General features: G+C 36.2%; 4 protein-coding genes across 4 annotated transcripts; 2 read left to right on the top strand and 2 right to left on the bottom strand.

Annotated features, from left to right (window-relative positions):
• Positions 1-634: 634 nt before the first annotated feature.
• Positions 635-2,561, top strand: LOC110855308 (acetylcholine receptor subunit alpha-like 1). The gene is made up of 6 exons (XM_022103735.2): positions 635-751; positions 1,036-1,202; positions 1,261-1,305; positions 1,394-1,500; positions 1,569-1,776; positions 2,210-2,561. The coding sequence occupies exons 1-6, from the start codon at positions 700-702 to the stop codon at positions 2,381-2,383; spliced, it is 753 nt and encodes a 250-aa protein (XP_021959427.1). The 5' UTR covers positions 635-699; the 3' UTR covers positions 2,384-2,561.
• A 1,268-nt stretch (positions 2,562-3,829) lies between these two features.
• Positions 3,830-6,183, bottom strand: LOC118437142. Its single transcript, XM_035855964.1, has 3 exons — positions 5,819-6,183; positions 5,024-5,154; positions 3,830-4,549 (listed from the first exon to the last, which is right to left on the bottom strand). Exons 1-3 carry the CDS (start codon positions 5,870-5,872, stop codon positions 3,841-3,843), a joined length of 894 nt encoding a protein of 297 aa, XP_035711857.1. The 5' UTR covers positions 5,873-6,183; the 3' UTR covers positions 3,830-3,840.
• Positions 6,184-10,514: 4,331 nt separating this feature from the next.
• LOC110855282 (inactive pancreatic lipase-related protein 1) lies at positions 10,515-12,866 on the top strand. Its single transcript, XM_022103701.2, has 5 exons — positions 10,515-10,713; positions 10,832-10,998; positions 11,415-11,904; positions 12,234-12,437; positions 12,620-12,866. The coding sequence occupies exons 1-5, from the start codon at positions 10,595-10,597 to the stop codon at positions 12,660-12,662; spliced, it is 1,023 nt and encodes a 340-aa protein (XP_021959393.1). The 5' UTR covers positions 10,515-10,594; the 3' UTR covers positions 12,663-12,866.
• A 5,351-nt stretch (positions 12,867-18,217) lies between these two features.
• LOC118437275 (trypsin beta-like) lies at positions 18,218-21,377 on the bottom strand. The gene is made up of 6 exons (XM_035856196.1): positions 21,086-21,377; positions 20,335-20,497; positions 20,005-20,101; positions 19,772-19,932; positions 19,020-19,119; positions 18,218-18,741 (listed from the first exon to the last, which is right to left on the bottom strand). The coding sequence occupies exons 1-6, from the start codon at positions 21,307-21,309 to the stop codon at positions 18,668-18,670; spliced, it is 819 nt and encodes a 272-aa protein (XP_035712089.1). The 5' UTR covers positions 21,310-21,377; the 3' UTR covers positions 18,218-18,667.
• Positions 21,378-21,736: the final 359 nt, after the last annotated feature.

The following is a 21,736-nucleotide window of genomic DNA, read 5'->3' as shown; positions in this document are numbered from 1 at the left end:
GATTGACCTCAAAAGTTGATAAGATACTCCCCTGCGGCAATTTGTATGATGCCGCAAACCGATTTCTATCATACCGTTGCTTTCTTCCGTGACACACAGAAGGACAGCCGGATGGACAAAATCTTGGCATAAAGTAGCAGATGGAGCTACTTATGTGTAAGTAGTTGGAATTTCTTGGAAACGAATAACAACTTTTCTTAAAATTTCTATCCATACTATATATCATTAACCTTGCAACAAGTACATATGTAGACATTCAGGATGACGTGAATCCTCCACTTTATATTGTATATGTGTATAAGTTAAAAATAAATTGAAACTAACGGCTTTTTGTAAATTGATCTACTCGTCTGATTAAGCTCAATTAATATTTATCAAGTTAAATTAAGTACTATTTTCTGCTCACAGCACACACCCTCCAGAAGTCAGCACATTTAAAAATAATGAGAATGGATTCATTACGATTTCCCATGCATAAAGTTGTACAATAACTTGATAAAGAGTAACGTTTAAGCTTGATTTAGTATAGAATTTGCTTCTCAAAAGCGTAACATTATTTTTAAGAGTGCACATATCTCACTCTGACGTCAATTTCGGCACGAATAAAACCCAAATGAAGAACAGACATTGACATTAGTCCGTCGCCGTGGGTTGGACAATTCCAAGGAGATATTTGTAAATAAATCGAATATTTTCAACATGAAATTTTTTTTGTGGGCCGTTACTCTGGCAATTTTGGCCGCTTATTCAAGTAAGATGGTTAATTCATGCTAACCTTTGTAACGTTGTAATATCCGTAAATTCATAAAGTTGTACAAAATAAAAAAAATATATTTCTGAAGAAAAATATCCTACCAATTTTGTAAACTTGCTAAGATCTCACTATTTTGTAAAGATTTGTAAAATTGTTTCACGGATTTTTGCAAAGTTGATAAAGACTGCGTCAATTGTTTCCATAGTTTAAAAAAATTGCAAAATTCAATTTATGTATGCAGAATAAATTATTAAAACTACGGCATTTTTCTTATTTTACAGAGGCCGAAGTTGAAGAGGAAGTCGCCACGAAATTTAAAACTCGCGAACACGCCGGAACCGCAGAGCGCGACAAGCTCTTCGACAAGCTTTTTACCAACTACCACAAGGATAACTACCCGGAAAACACGACCGTCAGTGTGGGCGTGTCTCTCATGGATGTCAGCTTTGTAAGGGAACCAAATAAATTAAAATTCTTGCTAATGACTAATTTTTAATTTTTAAAAGGATGCCGATAACGATATCATGAACACAAATGTGTGGATGCGAATGGTAAGTTAGATAAGTGTCGAATTGGTACATTTTGACTCAATAAAAATAAAAATTTCCCCCAGTTTGTATTTTTCTTTCCTAAATTTAGACCTGGACCGATAACCGATTTACTTGGGACGAGTCCGAATACCACGTGGGAGTGTTGCGCGTTCCCGCCGAGAAAGTGTGGCAGCCCGATATTACCTTGTACAATGGGTATGGAATTCCGCGGAAATATATTTTTTCAAAATTAGCGCCACTTATATAGAAATCTTGTTTTACAGCGTGCAACCGAATATGGACTGTTTCGATACAAACACGCTGATCTACCCGAACGGCAAGGTTTTGTGGGTGCCGCCCTGCCGGCTGCAGTCCTACTGCAACCTGACCTTAAACCACGGTCCGTACGAGGAACAAATCTGCACCCTGAAATTCGGCTCGTGGACCTTTGACGGGTACACGATGGGACTGGAACTCTACGTGGATAAAAATGTAAGGCGCGAAAATTGAGGGGGGTTTTTCATGAGAGGGGTGCATTGAGGTTTTCTGTGTGTCGAGTTTTCATGCATGATGTCAATTTCAATGTGTCGTTTTAAAGCATGCAATTTTAAGCGCAAGACACTGCACGAATTATGCGTCATCTAGCGACGCGCCCTATGAACTATAAATTTGTGTGGGGATGGCATAGTTTATTGCGCCTTGCATTTCCCGCACGTCAAAAAATACTTTTCCCACATTTCCAGCATGCTAATTTCTTTGAGAATATTTTTTTTACAAATATGTTCAAGTCACACTATTTATTAATTTTCAAGTCACAAAAATTTATAAATGTGCAAACTTATGTGCACGTGTCGAATTGGTAGTCATGGTTACCAGAAACTTGCGATAATATGATTTTTTTTTAATGTATAAATATAATTCGCAGAATACTCTCATCGACGTGGAGTACTATCACAACCGGAAGTACAAGGTCACTCAAAATACGGCGGTGCGAGAAGAGAAGAAATACGACTGTTGTGTCGAACCCTATTTAAATGTCCTGTACACCATCGGATTCCAAAGGAAACCGGAAGGAGGAGAAACTTGCGAGAAACACTGATGAGCCGAAATGAGGCCGGGTTTTACTGATGGACGTGTGGGCGTGTTTAATGGAATGAAATACTTTCTTAATCTGATTATAAAAAATTAATAATTAATTTCAAAAATTGTGAAACTATTTTTTTGCTATAAGATCGTTGTTGAATAAATTTGTAAACGTTATTAATATGCATCAAACACTTTGGATAACAATGGTAGGAATTAAAAATTGATTGGAAATTCCATGGATTCAAAATTTGCAAAAATTCAAATTTTTCGATAAATTTTTCTCAAAAACGAACCGGGCTGAGTTCTTTTCAAGCCAAGCTAAATACTCGGCTCATCCTGAGTTAGAATTTTAACGAGCCAAGCCAGCCTGAGTTTTTCGCAAACACTACAAAATGTTGACATAAAAAATTGAAATGACAGAAAGTGTACAAAGTCATATTTCTATTAATTAAGCATGAGAATGAGTGACACCATACTCATGTAAGTGATATAAATATGTCAGCATTGCTATATTAAAATTGTTATTAAGTGCATTCCATTTAGAATGTTATTAGGTATCTATTTAATTGAAGAGAGAATATATATCCCACTAGATTAATTTAGTGGCTTTAATTTATTTATTTACATTTATTTACACCCTCTAAATGTCAAACAATTTGACTTTGCAGATCAAAACTTGGACGAAACTAACTCCAATAGTTTGTAGAGTGGAGTTTTTGTACTCGTATTAAATTTGTTCGTGAATTACAGACATGCCGCAACGGTCGATTTATTTCCAACACAAAATTAGATTGTAACTGGTACAAATAAGACGAGAAGATTGGGTTAACTAATCTCAGTAAAGGCTACGTAATCAAGTTAAATTGGACATTTTTTGCTACCAAAGTCGAAAATGACTTTGAAATATGCATAAATATCTGTCAAGTTCAAACATCTATTCTCCAATAGGACGATAGGATGACATGAAAAACATTATTTTCATTGCCCTATGCAGTAGAAAAAATCTATATTATAAGCTGGAAATGTTTGTCTGCAACGGAAGTGAAAGTAATTTTCCGTGACGGAAGTAAAAATGGAGAAAGTTTCACTTCCCTCGCCAACAGGCATTTCTAGCTAATTATATGGTAAAAAATCATTCGCAGGAATTATGAACAATGCGACTTAATTTTCACGAAAATCGAATAAGCCCTTGCCCGGCGGGAGACGGGCTTATACACTAGTGTATAATGACACATAACACAAGCATATCTGTAAATAAATATTCATCAACTTCTTAGAAGTTTTTTTAGAAGTTTGAAACTTCAAGTTTCATCTGTCGAGAACGCCGGAAGGAAAAGATATAACCAAATGGACTTTAATTTCAAAATTCAATTTCAAGATTTCTCATAAATTTGAAACTGAATAAGTTTGATTTAATTAGTAGTAAAAAAGGATGAAAATTAATCATACGCTAAATATGTACAAATTCGTTCACTCTGTTTTATTCACAAAAACTAAAATATCTCGGATCACAATCTTTAACGCGAAAAAGATAACGACAAAGGCGAAGAGCCCGCCAACAATTAAGATAGCAAATTTGCATATTTTATCCGTGATAATTTTCATGCGTGTTTCCTGTTGTTGTGGAGCGATTGTGGCTCTTCGTGTTTGAGCCTCGTCGACTTCCCCTTCTTGAATTACTGCGAGTCCCGCCGTGACCTGGGGGCAGGTCATGTTTATCCGGCACGAAATAAGGGCATCCTTTAGCTCCGGACTGGATTTGTCCCGCGGAACGGACCGGGTTTCTAGATCGACCCGATTCACCGTAATTCGGTACATTCTCGGATCACTGGAACAAATCGTGCTCCACATTTTGTACCCGATCATGTGACAGGTTTTGTCCGGCGGGAAATTTAAATCGAGGTGTAAACTTGCCACGTGGATTTTGAAGTGGTCAAAGTCACCACTTTTGGCTTCGAAGGAAAGGTCGGGTTCATACAGGACTTTTTGCGGGGCCGGGGTTGTCGTGGGGGGCGTGTTTTTCACATTTTTGTATAACGCTTGAAGTATGTTAGCGGTTAGGATGAGGACTAAAGGACCCGATTTTGGGTGAGGGATCAGGATTGTGAATTTGTGGCGTGGGCCGGTCCGACGTTTTAAGAGTTTTACGGCGAGTTGGAAGTTTCCGGCTTTTTGTAATCTGCATTTATGAAAAAAAAGTTTTTGTTTGATTGGGATGTGTAATGGATTGCATGTAAATCAAGTCAAGCTTGATACAGATAAACATGCTTAAAGTATGAAACAAGGCTACACTATAAATAATTTGGGGACAAATCGTCACCCGCAGACATCCGCCAATCAGGTTCTATTTTTGAATAATGATAAAGGAGGCGTTTTGTCACCAACGGAAAATAAACCAAAAAGTCGAGCACCACATGACATGATTATTTAATTAGTATTTTCATGTAAAAAGCCCTGGTGTTGGGAAAATAAAAATGTTGATGTTCTAATTAAGACCTCATGCGTACCTATTTGATACACGGGTTTTGACTATTTTCCCTTGGTAATAAATAAAACTATTTAATCACTGAAGAAAAATGGGCACAATTTGTCTTCAAATTATTTTGTGTATAAATCTGAAGTCGATAAGAGTGTAAGTAGGTATGACACTCACTCTGCGTATGGTAATCTGATTTTACTTCGTGGTAAAATACTGCGGTCAAAAAAGGTTTTGAATGGAAGCCCAACACTGCGTAATGTTTGCAATGTTTGATACGGGAGTAAGTATAAGATTTTGTGCAGCAGCTGAAAAAAGAGAAAACACGATTGTAAATAAGTATTTACTTTGGAAACTTATGTATTTACATTAATTCGATAATCGATTCACGGCGACCTATGCACATAATTAAGTGAATCGATGATGTATCAGTATTTGTAATCTGCGTAGCTTTTATACAAAGTCAACTTTTTCGAATTAAAAGTCTGTAGATTTGTAAATTTCATAACACGTTAAATAATAATACATTTCATAATAAGACATTTGTGTGAATATATTCCAACTTGTGGAATCGTTTAGAGTTTAATAATATTTATTACGAATATACGAGTGTACAGATGCTGTCACTGTATAACAAATGTGCATACATATGCATGTAAGTATTTAATTCTAAAAAATAAACACGCGTTTAATTTACGATTTACACACGTGTCGAGTAAAAACAGGCCAATAAACTGCATAGCAACCTCATAAAAACTGTTCCAAGTTACACAATTTAAATCAGCCTAGAAATCTTATTAAATGTAAATTCACTCAGGCTTCCGTTTACAATTTCTGAGATGAATTAATAACTTTGTACATAAACTTCGCAGATTCTATAATATTACAAACCAGTGATTAAATTTGCCCATTACGTTCACACTGTATACTTAAATACTTAATTATCTTACTACAATTAAAGTGAGTACTTACATGTGGTGGGAGGTCGAGTAGATTTTTCTCTTCCGGTAAATTTGTGGAATGCATTTGGTGATAAAAATTTAAGTAAAACAAAATTGATCAGACAGAGAGAAGTGTGCCGTGCGATATATTTATTGCGAAAATTTGGCTGTAGCCAAGTCTTGGTGTATCAGAATGTACGCGTGTACGTACATATACTCACAAATTTTGCGAAAATGTATATATGCATTTTTTCTGGTTACATAAGTAAGTCGGGGTCGTGCGGTTCGTTTGGCAAAAGTTTGTCATTTTATTAATAACTCGGTCCGCAAAAAGCAGATTGTTCCAGCTCAGTGAAGAATGGATACGTGCATGAGTGATGGATGTGCGGAAAGTAGGTAAATGAAGATGTAAGTGACGCTTTGTTTCCGAGCAGATGTGCATTTCTCATTTTGAAGAATATGCATGCTTCCTTTGTTTTTTGCATGCTTTATGTATGTACACATTCTTATGTATGTATATAGTGGTTAGGTTTGTTGAAGAAGTTTTCTCGGATTTCGTTGTTTTATACTCTAAATAAAAATAAGTGGAATTTCCTGAAGTTTGAATAAAAAAGAGTATGGCACAACCAACGTTGTGCAAAATTTATCCACCCGGTGGCCAAATCTTACGCAACTTTGGACCAATTTTGCATAGCGGTTGGATAAATTTTCCCTTATGTTTCTGCCATCCTCTTTTTGAATTAAGCTTGAGTAAATTTTAATCATTTTTATTTAGAGTGTAGTTAATTAATGACATGCCATGTTTAATGTATTTTAAATAGATACGTTAAACATTTCCAAGTAAAATTAATGTGATAATTTCTTTAGAGTTGATAAACGTTTAAGTTTACATCACTGCGAACCACTGTGCATGTACATACATACATAAAGATAAATTTAAGCGTTTGTTTATGAAATTTGTATTGACGGAAATTTATTTATTATTCACATAACATTCTGGATGTATTAATGTCTCATCAATTTTATGTACGTGCGACTCGTGTAATTAATTTGGAAATGTGTTTATTATTTTTCTTTTATGATGCTTTTAATGATCTGTATTTATAATTGTGTAATTGTGTATTTATAATTGTGATGATGTTATTACAGATTTTGTATTTTTATCCCATTTTTTATTATTATGGTTGTTTTGATGCTTTGGTAATTGTAATCATGTTTTCGATTTAATAATTGTCTCAATTCTGGATGTGCAGGGGTTTCGATATGTGTATGTGTTAGCCATTTAAGGTTATCCTAAATTTTGGGTTCAAGGTAAGCTCAGAAGTGTTTAACTAGCAGTAATTTTAGTGAAATATGTACAAGTTATTTCAGTCCCCAATCCTATGTAAACATTGTCTTTGTCTGCCAATGTACATATTAGATTAGCATACACATGTATGTATGTTAAAATTTTCCAATACTTTTGTGCATATTTGCGCGAAACATTAGAAGTAAATATGCCCCCCGTTTTGGAAATATTGTAGATGTTGCCTAATTATAACCATGCGGGAAACGACGGCTATTACCAAATTATGTAACACGAAGTGGGCTGGGAACTGATATGACTATTCAGTTGCTTACAAACAAATCTTATCGCAGAATACTCTGTGAAATACACTTATTTAATTGCCTCGAGTACACTAACAAAATTTCGTATTTACACAGTTAATATGTCTTGTCTGAAACACAAAGTAATAAATATTTGACCTGGTAAATGTTGGCAAATTGCTTTAATTGCTATTGCCAATGTTTAGCTCGCAACTGGGAGATTTATGTACACTGCACTGATTGCGTAATCAGTGTACCTGAACTCGGAGTACGTACAACTAGTTCCTTACATACAGTTAAAAGACCGGACACGGTGTTACATGACTGGATCAAGAACAGGGCAAACATAAATATTTAAATGGGGAAATGGATAGTTATATAATAGTTACACCATAAGGACCAAATGTAGTTTGTCAATTATGTTATAAACTACATTCGCGACGAACCGCCACAGATGAGTCTTTTCCTTAGAGATGACTACAAATATCTTTGATATTTTGGTACAACAATATTATTATTTCAACCATGTTTTACATAGATTGATCTTTTTGTCCTGCTTATATGAACTTGTCCATGTTGCAATCGTAATTACTTGTGGATATATCAGTATACCTGTATCAAGCTGTCCAAACCATTTAGATTCTTAGAAATAGGTTAATTACGAAATAATTCTACTTTCTGCCCGATGCTATTTCGTAACATTGACAATCATGCCAATAGGTTACATGACAACCTGTATGTTATCTTACAAGTTGAAGAAAGTTCGTCGGGTATAAAATGGAAGCACTGAAATTTTAACAATGTCCACTATACTTTTGGATTTTGCTTGGGCATAAGTCTTGCAGTGGCTTATTTGTTCACAAGCTTTCTAAGCCGCACATTTCAATTTCACAATGGATGCAATTCAATGGTTAATCTCATTTGTCAACAACATCTTCGGGGATTGGATATCCTTCGCGAAGACGTTATATCTTTTCACCCATAAAGAAGCCCGTTATTCAGCAAGCTATATAGAGTAAGTTCGTCACAATTTTAATATGACGGAGACAATTAAATAGTTCTACCTGTCTATATATACTAATTTTTGCACAGATCTTGCCGCCGGAGCTACCGAATGGGTTTGGCATGTTCATTTCTACCATTCCGATACGACGAAAATGCCAAAACTATTTCTTTAAAACCTTTCCCCAAATGGGCTTCTAACCTCCACTTTGTCCTTCACATCGTCATTTGCGTTCTTCACTTGGGCATGGGTTTTCATTGGAAGTATACCATTGGAAAAGGGGTCGGGTTAGACAAGGCCGGAAGAAAGGAGCTGACCTGGAAGAAGATTGTCCAGTTTTACTACGCCTGCTTGTCCGGATATACTCTGGTAATTGTCATCTTTTTCAGGTTGCGAGCTAACAGGATGAAACCGCTGCTCACCCTTCCGTTCCACATGGAAATCAAGTGGTGCCAGGGACGAGAAGGTTACGTGACCAATCTACTCCTCGGCTTGACTGCATGCGCAACCGGAACCTGTCTCCTCTTACCGTTCATCTATTTGGCTGCGTCTCTCCTGCGGCCGTGTCTGCCATTCTTATCAGTATCCTTGGTGACGAAAAGCTGCCCGACTTGGGCTTCGCTAGGAGAGGTCAATTTAGGCGTTAAAACCTTTTTCGCGTTGGTTGAGTACTACTACTGGATATTTATACTTGGAATATATCTTGGGATTGGGTGGATTGCTCTAGTGTATCCTGGGATCGCGGCAAAACTCAGGATTGACGCGATCATGAGGTAGGATCACAATGATCCTACTTGGGTAGTAAGTCGATAATGATAAATTAAATTGAGATTATTTGATATAATAGCGAACTGAAGGTTGGAATTGAAGATGGGGTCGTGGGATTTCGTGAAATTCAAGTCCTTCAAGTTGTAACTAACTTATTTTGGAAGTTTCCCCTGATGCAGCTACTCCTTGGGATGTGGTTGGTTTGCGAGGTGATCGCGCTCTACAGCGTCGTGCGACTAGCAGGAATCCTTCCACTGGAAATATTTACCTATTTCAATCTCATTAGCATCGATGGAGCAGCACTAATTCACGTTCATTTTAAACTGTTAGCTGTTCCATGCATTGCATCTCTCCAGATGTTTGAGTACAGGAAAAGGATGCCTAAAGGGGGCAGCCGATGGTTCCGGCGAGTGATCAAATCATGCTCGCCGTATCAGCTAAAAATGGCGGATGGGCGTTTTTTTGATAAAAGGACGGCATTAGTTATCTGGCAGTTCGTGGTGGAACGACTCGTCATGTGTTTGATCATGTAGGGATAATTTTAGGTTTCGAGTAAGGGGTTAAACGGGAGAACTCTACCTTCAACATATTTGGCGTATGTACATGTTTAAGCAATACTATTAGCGTCAGCTTACTCTTAAAAAACCGGAACACGCCACTCCTACGGTTTGGAAAATAAAATTCGAAAAACCGACGGAACTCCAAATTATGCTTCCCAACTACCACACAAACTAGAATTCAAGCACCCACTAAAATAAACAAAATTCGTATTATAAACACATGCATATGTAAAGTCATAATAAGTGTACAATAAAAAAATTTAGCGTCGCTGACGGGGTACCTATAAAATCGTACTTAGCCGATCAAAAAGATGTATAGCTGGATACCTAATGGATAGCATAATTTAATCGAGCCCACTACACATTGTGCCCGGACTCACGAAAATTTACTCATGAAAATTTACCCTTAACCTTAAACTATGTACCTTGATCATGAAAGGTATGCTATCTGACGAAGACTAATATCTAATTTCCATAATGGAAATTACAATCCGACACCAATTACCTGAGTTACCACAAACCTGCAAACACCTGCTTTCAGGTGGGATGGTCATGATTAATTACTCATAAGTAAATAGAACTTCAACCTGCATAACTTATTTAACTGCCTGAACCCGGATCTGCACCCAATTTCAGAACACAATAAAACTGACATCAGGTGCTCTAGTAGCGGCACCTGACCTTGCATAAATTTGCACATTGTCATGAAAATGGGTTCGTGGAGTCGTAAATAAAATCTGTTGCATCCTGAATATCAGATATGATGTGGGATGGATACGTCGGGGAACTATTTAAGCGGGGATGGGGATCCAAAATAAGTCAGAAGCTGATTAGTTGGCTTGGTAGGAAAGTAGGCAAATCAATTCAAAAATTTCAAAAAGAACTCAACATGACCTCATTAACTAAGAAAATGCCCGTCATGTTGGCTGCAATTCTTTTCTGCCTGGTAAAATTATCGTGCTCGTTCTCCATGAATCCAGATGACGTACATTTTCTCCTGTTTCCCAGGTAAGTAAATAAATAAATAGATGGACGGGTGGGACGAGGGGAAAAAATTAATTTTGACAAATTTTATAAACTTCGAAAAATGGCACTTAATTGTGTGTGTTTACACATATTTTTGTAGGACAGACAGGACGGTAGAAATCAAGCATGGCGACGCAGGCTCATTGTCCGTTTCGGGATATGATGCCTCAAAACCGGTCGTTTTTATCCTGCATGGCGGGTCATTCACGCCATTCAATTTTCAAAACGAATTAAAACCTGGTGCCTATGTTGCCACTTTGCGAGACGGTAAGGAGTCTATGAGTTATTATTAATCTTAACTTCACATTCATTTATTTAATACGTAGTGAATTATTAAAATATTCAGTCAGTAGTCTACAATTTAATGAATATCCTTTAAATCATGAATCACCCTTAAAATTTTTTTTGAACCAATGAATATTGATTGAATATTTATTTATTCATTTTATTTTCATGAAGAATGAGTGATTTTTTTTCTTTTCCGTCTAGTACAGTCAATTAGAGATCACATGAATAAAACAATGAATGGTGGATAAATAAGTTTTCATTTTCAAATTGTGAAAATGTAAATGTGTAATTAACAAATAATTTGTCCAGATTTGAAATTAAGGTAATTTTGAACGAAGAACAATTTTTTGAACAGGTATTTTATTGATGCGTATGAAATTTACCACCTTACATAGAATACTTGGGTCTCGGAGTCTCCAACGTTATAGCGGTCGATTACAGCGCCCTCGTCAGCCTAGATGAAAACCCGGCCGCAATTCTCCAAGCGGTTGGAGAGGTCACCATAAATTTGGCCATTGTTGGGCGTCGTATCTCCGAATTTATCCAGTTCCTTATTAAGCAAAACGTACTCCGAAGTCCGGACGCGGTTCAGCTGGTCGGGTGGAGTTTGGGCGGGCAGTTGGCAGGAGTTACTGGATCAGAAAGTAAGAAGTTGGGTCTCAAAGTTCCCGGACGTATTACGGCCCTTGACCCAATGGGACTCACATTTGGAACATATCGCCCTGCCGAGTATCGTTTGGACGTTACGGACGCATCATTCGTGGATGTAGTTTATACGACGAGCAGTAATTCCATCACGCCGCTAGGACCGATCGGCCATGTCAACTTTTATCCGAACGCAATCAATGCGAAGGGTGGATTTCCGCCGATGGGGGGAAGTTGGAGGTAATTAAGGCAAAATTTGAGCAGTGGCTGATACTAATTTAACTTGGTGCCTGATTTCACATTGCCCCAAGAGGGCTTAACTTACCTCAAACCCGATTAGGCCTGCTAGTAGGCTAACTACACATGCAATAGTGGGAGTTTCCGATTCTCTCCCGGTTCAGCCGGGGAGTGTTGAGATAAGCAACTTTGTAATGGGTTAAAATTTTAGCATATTTAAAACTTTAGAAATTCGCGAAAAAAATGCGAAACTTATTCATTAACAATTTGCACCAAATTGGGAAATGTTACTAAAAAAATGTAAAAAGTAAAATATGTTCCCTTTTTGATAGTCAACCCCCATGCAACTACAACTTGGCTGATCTCAACGGAAACTTTTGGTGCTCGCATAACCAAGCGTGGAAATATTTCGTATGGTCGATCAACAACCCAGGTTACAAGGCTTGCAAATGTTCCAATACGGATTTGTCGGATTGCAAACAGCCGATTAAATCGTGCCCCAATGTGACAACTTTTGGACAACATGTGCCCCTCAGGTGAATTTAACGATGCATACACTCTAAAAAAATGTTACCATTTTGAAAAGTTAAAATGTACTTTAAATTTTGAAATTAAGTAAGCCATAATACATAATTTTTATATAATTTTTTATATAATTTTTAAGAGTAATGTTTTTAATTGAATTATTGAAAAATTATCAAATTAATTTCTTCCACAGTGCTCGGGGTATCTGCTATTTAGCAATTGGACCAAATCCTTGATTTAAGAAGGCAGAATTGTGACATCTGTTTCACTTCGGTGTTAGTAAAACAAATTTCAACCGTTAAAATATTCATTGACTAAAAGTTTTCCTAACAAGATACACAAAATTATGAGGTGTAATAATCGTAGTAAAATAACATCATTGGATAAGTAATTTACAATTTTGACCTAAATAAAAAGTTATAGCGAATTTTAAAGCCAAATTGACGTTTGCATGAAACGTTTGCAAATTTATTTTATGCACAATTTCGTTGATTTATTTATGACAGTTGTACATAATCATGATAGAAGTTGGGAATTTTAATCGTACATGACATTGGTAGCCAATTTTTAAGAATTTATGATAACACGAGAAGTTGTTTAGCAATCCAGTTGGTGTACTTTGCCACGCTAGCGAACACAGTGGGAGTATCTGAAGGTCAAAACTTAAGAGTTTCAATGAACTAAATCCACCACGTTAAGTAAACTGTACTAAATTCAGCGTTAACTTTAGTACATAAACGTTACTCCCTATTTAGTATATTTTGCTATATTGCATTTACTTTCTAGTTAAAAAGCATATAAATATTACCTTTCTAAAGGTAATATTATGTAATCATCTTGTAATTATTAGGTCGACAACGAATCTACGTTTTCTTTGCCTGGCGAAGTAATCAATCATCTTTTTCTAATCACGCCGATATGAATTTTCGTGCGAGTGAAAATCGACACTTCCGAATTTTTGGATTCAGGCTCGTGTAATGCATAAACAAGATTTTTTGATGAAATCTGTAATCAGTTTTATTAACCCTACATGAAATTACCTAAAAGATGAGTTATCTCTGATCAATTTTTTCCCGCCCGTACCCTTAAAATCAATGGTTGACCGAGCTGCACCTTACTTTTGGGATGCCCTCATGAAAGTCAGAAATGTCCTCTTTTTCATGAGAAATAGCGGATGAGCAATTTTAAAATGTACATTCCACAAAGCTCGGATGCTCCGATTTGTTTCTGACTTCCTGACATGACTTTGTATCATAATTTTCAAAAATTTATCTCCCACTGATGAAACCCCAGACATAAAATAGCTCTCTATCCAAACGATACTTAAAGCAATTAGCATTCCGACAAAACTAATTCCCGTAATTATCCGGCTAACAAATTTATGAAGCCAGACGCAAATAAAGCAAGTAAAAATAGCAAGTATTAACAATGTTCCGTTGTGTTGGACAACCAAAGGTGAGCCATACATAGTATTACAACTTATATCGACCAGTTGCTGGGCTTTGTAAGCTTTCAAAATCTCTCTTTCTTCCAAACAACCTAGCCGGGTATTTAGAAATCTGACGATATTTTTCTTTTTCGCGGGTGAATTGCTCCTGACAATTTTGAAACTTCTTTTATCCTTTTCAATTGAGACCGTAATTGCCGCCGCACTTTTCGGCGTCATTATGGATATCCACACTGTTACACATTGTAAATACATGGCGGCTGTGATTATATAAAGTCCCACATTTCCGGCCGCCTTGAATCCAGCAATTGCCGAAAATATGACAACTGGCAGCATTTTCAGGTCTATTCTTAGCGGAGCTCCTCCATTAAAGATGAACGCAATGAAACGATGGAGTGGAGTGTTTTTGTCCAGAACAAGAATTCCGAAGATTGGCGGCATTGCAAATTGTGTAATTAGGCATGTTGCCAGAACAGCGGTTTCAAGCAAGAGGTATTTTCTGGTGGTGAAGAGACCCCGATTCCAAACGAGTTGGGTTGCAAATTTTCCTGCATAATAAGTATTTCATAAATACTTAAATAAATCGTTCTTCCGTACTTACATAAAAACTATTTATGTAGTTATCCAAACTGCAGCTTCAGCTACGTTATGCGAAGAACTTGTCGGTCTGTCTGTCTGTCAGTCATATATCATATGTATGTCTGTCAGCAGGATTTCTGGAGAACGGATAATCGAAATCGGTTTGCGGCATCATACATATATGTATATGACCCCAGGGGGAGGATCATATCAACTTTTGGGGGAACCGACCGCGGACCACCCAAGTCAAGGGGTGTGGTCGGTGCAAAATGAGAGTTTTAGTGCAATTTAATCTATAGATGAAATAGAGTGAAATTTAGTGGTCCCGAGTTGTGCCACACCCCTGGTTGCCAGGGGGTGTGGTCGGGGCAAAATGAGATGTTTACAAAAAATTGAATCTATAGATGAAATACAGCGAAATCGAGTGTTCCCGAGATGTCGTGGGAGTGGTTGGGGTGAAGTAGTCTGAAGCTACTTCCGTATGTGCGTCTACGACGTTTTATTTTGTTTCATAAATGCTCGATTACAAATTTCAACAGCTTACGCTTTAAGTTGTCGTCCAAGGTTAGCATTTGATTAACAAAGGTGGCAATATTATCCCGATTCCGTAAGGTGAATAACATAAGACAAACATTTGTACCCAGCAGGGTTGTGTAAGCGATATCAAAGACCAGTTTTGTGACAAAGTTGGCATTTGACGTTTCCCTGCTGTGATACCAGATTCTGGACGTGAGTCGAATTAAGATGGCCTGATGGCGAAAAAGTAAGCGAGAAAATAAAACACCCAGATAAACCAGAGTCTAAAATATTTTTGCGGAGATAAGGTGACACGATGAGAAAATTTGTTCCAAGCGAATGGGGACATTTTATCAAGTGATGAAATTATGAAAAAGCGAGAGTACCACGTGAGCATGAAATTGCTTAACATTACGTGAATTTGGGTGGTCCCTACGGACCACCCAAATGCGACACAAATTTTGAATAAATTTAGAAGCGGATTTCCACTTGTAACTTACAAGTTGTAAGAAACTGGTATAGTCTGCTCCTTATGAACAATGTTAAGATCGCAGAATTGCTTGTGCGAAACAAGAAAGTCGAGAATAATGTGAATCGATATTGCTATAAATTATGTAAGCATTCAATTTTCAAATTATAATTTTTTGTAAATATGTTATGGACACGAGTATTATGTGTTTGTGTACTTATGATAAATAAATAATGCTTATTTAAAAGCAAAGACTTGCCTCGTGAAGGTTATATCGATTCCTGATTATCTCGGTTTTAAAACTTATCTTTTAGCTTTTTTTCCGTACTTACATATTAAGCGATTCCGTGCAATTACATATTTTGTTAGAGTCTTTGGTAGGTATTTAATATAATAAACCGTTGCAAACGAAATGTAGCAAAGGGATGAAAACACACGGAATTGTCTTTGTGGCAAGGTCACAACGTCATTAAGCACTTTCCGTCATTGTCTCACATTACCCCAAGTCTCATTTTGCCCCTTTTTGACAGTACACTTCCCGCATATACGACAGTACCTTTCAATAGAAAAGTCATTTACCGTTGACAATTACTTATAGTTGAAATTTATAGTTGACATTATAAAAGTCATTTTTTCGACATTCGACACCGCCCTTACGGTCATTGTGTCGTCGCACGACGAAATGATGGCGATTTTTAAAATCCCCGTCCAAAACTATATACGTCTAAAAAGGTGGAAACAAAAAATTCGACACCTTTGATCGTTACCTTACGACCTACAATGCCCATCTTCGAAATCATCCGTACTTCAAAATTTAGAAACACTTTGTCGTAAACCGCATGTAGAAATTCCAATCCGTTTTAAAGTTATGGTACAAACAGACAGACAAACAGACGGACAAGACATTTCCATACAGGGGTCATCTTAATAATTCTTGGTGATTCTATGTATGTACCTACATATGTAGGCAGTAGACAGTAAATATGTATATATTGAGCGTACTCACGTCAACCTTCGCATATCTCGCATATCTCGCAAATTGAGTATAGCAGCATAACTTGCGAAGTTTTGCGAGATATGCGAGATTTCGCAAAAATTTTGCTGGAAAACCATGGGATTTTTTTCGCAAATTTACCCAGCAATTGGGCATGTTCTTATTGAGCAAAATTACTTCGCAAACTCATCCTCAGCATCGTCAGCACCCTCAGGTGAATTCCATGATGTACACACTCTTAAAAATAATTTTACCTTTTGAAAAATTGAAATGTACTTTTAAATGACTTTTAAATTAACTTTTAAATCAACTTTTAAATTACTTTTAATGTAATTTTAAATTCAGCAAACTATACAAAATCTGGAGTAATGCTGATTTGTTAAAGAGTACAGTTTACTCTGGGCTTTGTTTGTATAGTTTATTTAATACAGAATTCAGGGGCATTTACTATTAACAAAGGTTACATCATTTTTCTTAGTGAGGCAAATACCTAACAACGAAAAAAATTACTAAGTATGCATTTGACCCACCCCAAAAAAGTGACCATCTGAGATATCTCAGTCATTTCTTAACCGATTTTGATGAAATTTTGTACCGATTATTGTTACATAATTTAGAAATGGGATCTGATCCGACTAAGCGATTACTTGATTTTTACCGGAATTATGGGCAAAAATGTGGCCTTAGAAACACATTTGTAATTATTGCTAATTACTAGCAAACTTTATCATCAATTTGAACCCCACGAATTGTAGAACAGTTTATCCCGAAAATTTTAAGTATAAATACATCAAAATCCGTTCCGAATTGATTTAGTTATTCCAATTTAAAGACCATAAAATTCATAGACGTTCTACGAATCAATGTCATTGACAACGACATATGAATAATAAATTTAAGACAAAATAAATATTCAAAACTGTAAACAGAAGAACTAATATTTGATTCTGCAACACTTTTGGTACAATGCATGAAGTGGTGGTTGTGAGTGCCGCACCTTCAGATTAGGTCATTTGGTATCTAGTAATCTAGACCAGACATCTTAAGACCAAAATAACGTGAATCGGTTAAGAAATAACGAAATAATTCAATTTTGAAAACGAAGCATTTAATAAAATTATCCCGGATACAAATATTGAAAGGGGATGGTGCATCCTATTGACATTCCAATTACAAGTTATAAATAAACAAGGTCCCAAAAAAGGGGAAATCTTAGTGAGGTAGTGCAATCATAAGTAATAAATAAAATTAGATTACCGAATTTTTGCATCACCGCTCTCGGTACCATTTTTACTGGATACAGTATAAATTTTTTTTGCATAGGCAAAGGCAAATTTGCATTTTTTTTGCATAGGCAAACGCAAATTTGCATTTTTTTTGTTTTTCATTTTTTGCATAGGCAATTTGTTTTGCATAGGAATTCTTAATTTTATTGAATAAATTGAGAAGAAGGCATTTTTACTGTGTAGTGAACGAGAAGTGGGTTAAATTAACTGAGATATGTAAAATATAATGGCTAAACAATTATGAACTACGTATTTGTTTAAAAAAGATACAAATCTATAATTTCAATTAATATATCAATTTGGATATTCTATTCAGGCAAAATCATGGGACCTTTTGAGATGACAACTTTTCTATTTAAACGATTAATGCTTGGAGTAAAAAATTGTACCGAGAGCGGTGATGCAAAAATTTGGCAATCTAATTTTATTTATTACTTATGATTGCACTACCTCACTAAGATTTCCCCTTTTTTGGGACCTTGTTTATTAACAGTGTACAATTTGTTTATTAATTGACAAAATAATCATATTCATATCTGTTCCAAAGAGCATCTACTATTTCAAAATTGGACCAAATCCTTGATTATAAAAACGAAGTGATTTTCACCTCTCCTTTAGTTGGATTTTAACAAAGGCAAAATTTAAATATTTAAATATTACTTGTTCCGCGAAATTGGCTATGCATTTGGACTTGCTATTTTCAAGTTTTCCTGATGTGAAACAAAAAACTTGGGGTAGATAACAAAATAAAATGATTTGACAATCTCAAATTTTCTCAGCAGTAAATAATTTTCTTGAATATTAAAGCAAAACGTATGTATGCATAAAAAGTTTGCAGAATTTGTTATGAAAAATATTTACTATTCAAACTTATGTACGTATTCATGCATAGGTAATTAATAAGTTCCGAATTTTACTCATACATACAGTAGTTACGTAGTCATGATAACTTATGATAACACAAGAAGTTGCTTAGCAATCCAGTTAGTGTACTTTGCCACGCTGGCGAACACGGTGGGAGTATCTGCAAGGTCAAAAGTCGCGGGATTCACATAACTAATCATTGATATGGGAAACATGTGAAAAAATTTCAGAAGTAAGAAAGTATTCAGAAACCAATTAAAAATAATGTTACCCTTTCGAAAAGGAAATGATTTTTGTAATAACCATTAGTAACCGATACTAAATCCAAAGTAATGTTAACTTGATAAAGAATAAAATTTACTCTGGGTTTAATAGGGTTTACGTAACATAACATTCAGAGTGTATTTACATACTTCCCAAAGGGCTTATTTGTAATACCTTTGACACCACATAGCCCATAGTTAACAATCCCTGCTTGCCACATCGTTGGCCTAGCTGCATTCGAAGTAGGACAGACTAACGGGCTTCCAGAATCTTGCTGAAAAATGGGAGAATTTTTAATTTTTAGCGATGGAAATATGTAGGTTCATAAAGAAAACGGTAATTGTTCAAGTCACACAATTTTGCGGAGGTTGTCAAATCGGTGTCTCTAACAGGGTAACGAAAACCCATACCCATTGGTTTTATCTGGGTTTTGCGGGTACTCGGGGTTTTGGGGTAAACTGAGTCAGTGTCTCATGTATTGAGTTGTGAAAAAATCTCTTTTTCACTAATTTCGCAACAAAACTGCTTATTAATTATATTTTAATCAGTAAATAATTTATAGAATTGCTAGTAATGCCCTGTTATCATATTTTGTAAAATTTTAAAACCCTAACTATCCGTGGGTATTACTCAAACTTGCCACTAGATAAAACCAACCTAAACCCGCAATACCCCAAAAACCCCGGATAGCATACCCTAGTCTGGAACCACCTGTTTCAAATGAAGACATATAAGCGATAGGGACATATGCAAACATTGATTACGACGTAAATATTCTTAACTCCTTTTGTGTCGCATACTTTGCAAAAAAATAACGGATTCTGATTGGTGCCTGCATCGCAAAGTTAAAGTTACGCGAAGTGAGGCTTACGGCGTTTATAAAATTGACGTGAATGCCTACAAGATTTATTGATTTGTGCACCCACCGAACACGTCCCCTTGCCGGCTACTCCACCCGCGCAGATGATCAGGTTCGGCTTCTGCGATAGAAAGATCTGTTCCCCGCACTTTTCCCTGTTGTAAATATCCATCCCCACAAATTTTAATTTCTTGTTGGGATCATCCTCTTGATTCTCCACCGTGTAGCCTTTCAGAATTGGGCGAGGTTATGATATACAATTAATACATTTATTAATATATTTGTAAATATATAGTTAACCGAATCCTGAAATTGTGCACTTTGTCCCATCCGCTGGTTCCTTGAGGGCAGCAGACATCAATCCAACGGACTTGCTTACACGGAGATCTTTCTCTAGCTGTGGGTAAAAGTAAAATTGAGATTGTTATTATTTCTATTTAACTAAGGATTGGAAGCGAGAGGTTCACGAGACCACTTTTCGGGTCGTCGAAAAACTAATCTTCAAGTGAACTAAACAATAGTTTACTTAATGTAATTAGAATTCGGAGCGCATTTACTTTTCAAAAAGATGACATTATTCTTAAGAATGTATGAATATTTTTTTAGAATTATCTATGAAAAAATATTTACCACAATAATGCCAATATCATTGATGAGGACCTTGTTTTTGTCCACGTTGAATTCAGGATGTAGAATAATCTTTTTCACGGCGACGACCGTGCCACCCTCGTCACTTGTGATGGAGCCGACTCTGACCTCAATATCGCCCGGTTTCTTCCCGTTAAGGCAATGGCTTTAAAAGTGAGAAGACATTTCAATTCCATAATTATTTTATTCGCTATTGGAGATGTTTTGAGGTTCCTTAAGGGTTAATTCGGGTCTAGGATTGGCAAAATCTTTCTGCATGTTGTTTCAGTCTACTAGAATCAAAATTAAATAGTAAATCTAGACCTGAAAGTAAAATTTACTCTCAGTTTTTGACATTGTCAAGAGTTACAAATCACTTATTATTATTGCATCAATTATTTAACTCAATTGCAGGATTTGAGTTAGAAGAATTATGCATGACATGATTAGAAATGCCGTACGAAAATTATAAAAATCTGTTTAATACACGACTCTCTGAAAGTGGTTTTGATAAGGAATACCGTGCGGTATCTCGGTGTTAAAGTTTTACCATATCTCTTCCAAGTTTTTATAAGACTCTACAATTTTAATACACTGAGGTAGCAAATTTAATACAGCGAAATCAACACCTGCCTGACTTTACCAGGTTTTTGAGAGTGTATAAATAAATATTTTAAAGGTTTCCCAATTTTGCCAGCCATGCCCCACCCATTCTGCATCCCTCTCCGGTAATCAGTGGAAATCTCCTGCTTACCCCGCTGTTAGAATGTGGCGTAGCGTTATTATAGACCCCCCACAATACTGGTCGCCATCCTTATGCTGAATTGAAACCATGTAAGGAAATTGGTTCACTGTTGCGTCCGCCCCACCAATTATTTTTATGTTTGGAGAATTTGAACTGTTCGCACGTAGCGAATTTATTGAAAAGGTGGACTTAACAAGATATAAAATAAGCAGCAATATTTTTACAGAAAACATTATATCTTATTTTAATTGCAAAATCTTCGCACAAAAAATACATGAAAAGCGACGATGAAACGATTGGATGGAAATGAATCAACGAATTAGACCGATTCCGAACTATGGTCAGTTTCTAAATTATTCCGCTAATGGAAAAATTATGGGAACGAGACTAACAACCCAGTTGTGTTGTTGCATTGTGTTTTTGCATCAAACAATGCCACATGCAGATTTTTGCATAGCAAGTGCTGCATGTTTGTATCACCTGAATGGAGATTAATTCGAGAAATTACTTTTTGCAGGCCGAGTTCCTTGCAAAAACAAGTGTTGTTAACGTATTGTTATACGTACAATGCTTGTAAGACAATGGACATTATGCATAAGTTATTGTATGATTATGGCCAGCATTCGTTACCTTGGAATTTAATTAGGGTCATGCAGCAAG

This window comes from Folsomia candida, unplaced genomic scaffold (assembly GCF_002217175.1).
Source record: "Folsomia candida strain VU population unplaced genomic scaffold, ASM221717v1 Fcan01_Sc012, whole genome shotgun sequence".
Lineage (NCBI taxonomy): Eukaryota > Metazoa > Arthropoda > Collembola > Entomobryomorpha > Isotomidae > Folsomia > Folsomia candida.
Note: the sequence above shows the minus strand (reverse complement) of the source record. Positions and strands in the feature narration are given on the sequence as shown.

What these genes read in the sequence shown, in the direction of transcription:
- LOC110855308 (XM_022103735.2), top strand. Translation starts at nt 700, where the DNA reads ATGAAATTTTTTTTGTGGGCCGTTACTCTGGCAATTTTGGCCGCTTAT. An exon ending in CAAATGTGTGGATGCGAATG is followed by an intron (nt 1,306 to 1,393) that starts GTAAGTTAGATA and finishes TCCTAAATTTAG; the next exon opens with ACCTGGACCGATAACCGATT. An exon ending in AACTCTACGTGGATAAAAAT is followed by an intron (nt 1,777 to 2,209) that starts GTAAGGCGCGAA and finishes TATAATTCGCAG; the next exon opens with AATACTCTCATCGACGTGGA.
- LOC118437142 (XM_035855964.1), bottom strand. Translation starts at nt 5,872, where the DNA reads ATGCATTCCACAAATTTACCGGAAGAGAAAAATCTACTCGACCTCCCA. An exon ending in TACTCGACCTCCCACCACAT is followed by an intron (nt 5,155 to 5,818) that starts GTAAGTACTCAC and finishes CTCTTTTTTCAG; the next exon opens with CTGCTGCACAAAATCTTATA. An exon ending in ATCAGATTACCATACGCAGA is followed by an intron (nt 4,550 to 5,023) that starts GTGAGTGTCATA and finishes TCATAAATGCAG; the next exon opens with ATTACAAAAAGCCGGAAACT.
- LOC110855282 (XM_022103701.2), top strand. Translation starts at nt 10,595, where the DNA reads ATGACCTCATTAACTAAGAAAATGCCCGTCATGTTGGCTGCAATTCTT. An exon ending in TGTTGCCACTTTGCGAGACG is followed by an intron (nt 10,999 to 11,414) that starts GTAAGGAGTCTA and finishes CACCTTACATAG; the next exon opens with AATACTTGGGTCTCGGAGTC. An exon ending in GGACAACATGTGCCCCTCAG is followed by an intron (nt 12,438 to 12,619) that starts GTGAATTTAACG and finishes TTTCTTCCACAG; the next exon opens with TGCTCGGGGTATCTGCTATT.
- LOC118437275 (XM_035856196.1), bottom strand. Translation starts at nt 21,309, where the DNA reads ATGTTTTCTGTAAAAATATTGCTGCTTATTTTATATCTTGTTAAGTCC. An exon ending in CGCCACATTCTAACAGCGGG is followed by an intron (nt 20,498 to 21,085) that starts GTAAGCAGGAGA and finishes TCACTTTTAAAG; the next exon opens with CCATTGCCTTAACGGGAAGA. An exon ending in GTGCACAATTTCAGGATTCG is followed by an intron (nt 19,933 to 20,004) that starts GTTAACTATATA and finishes CAATTCTGAAAG; the next exon opens with GCTACACGGTGGAGAATCAA.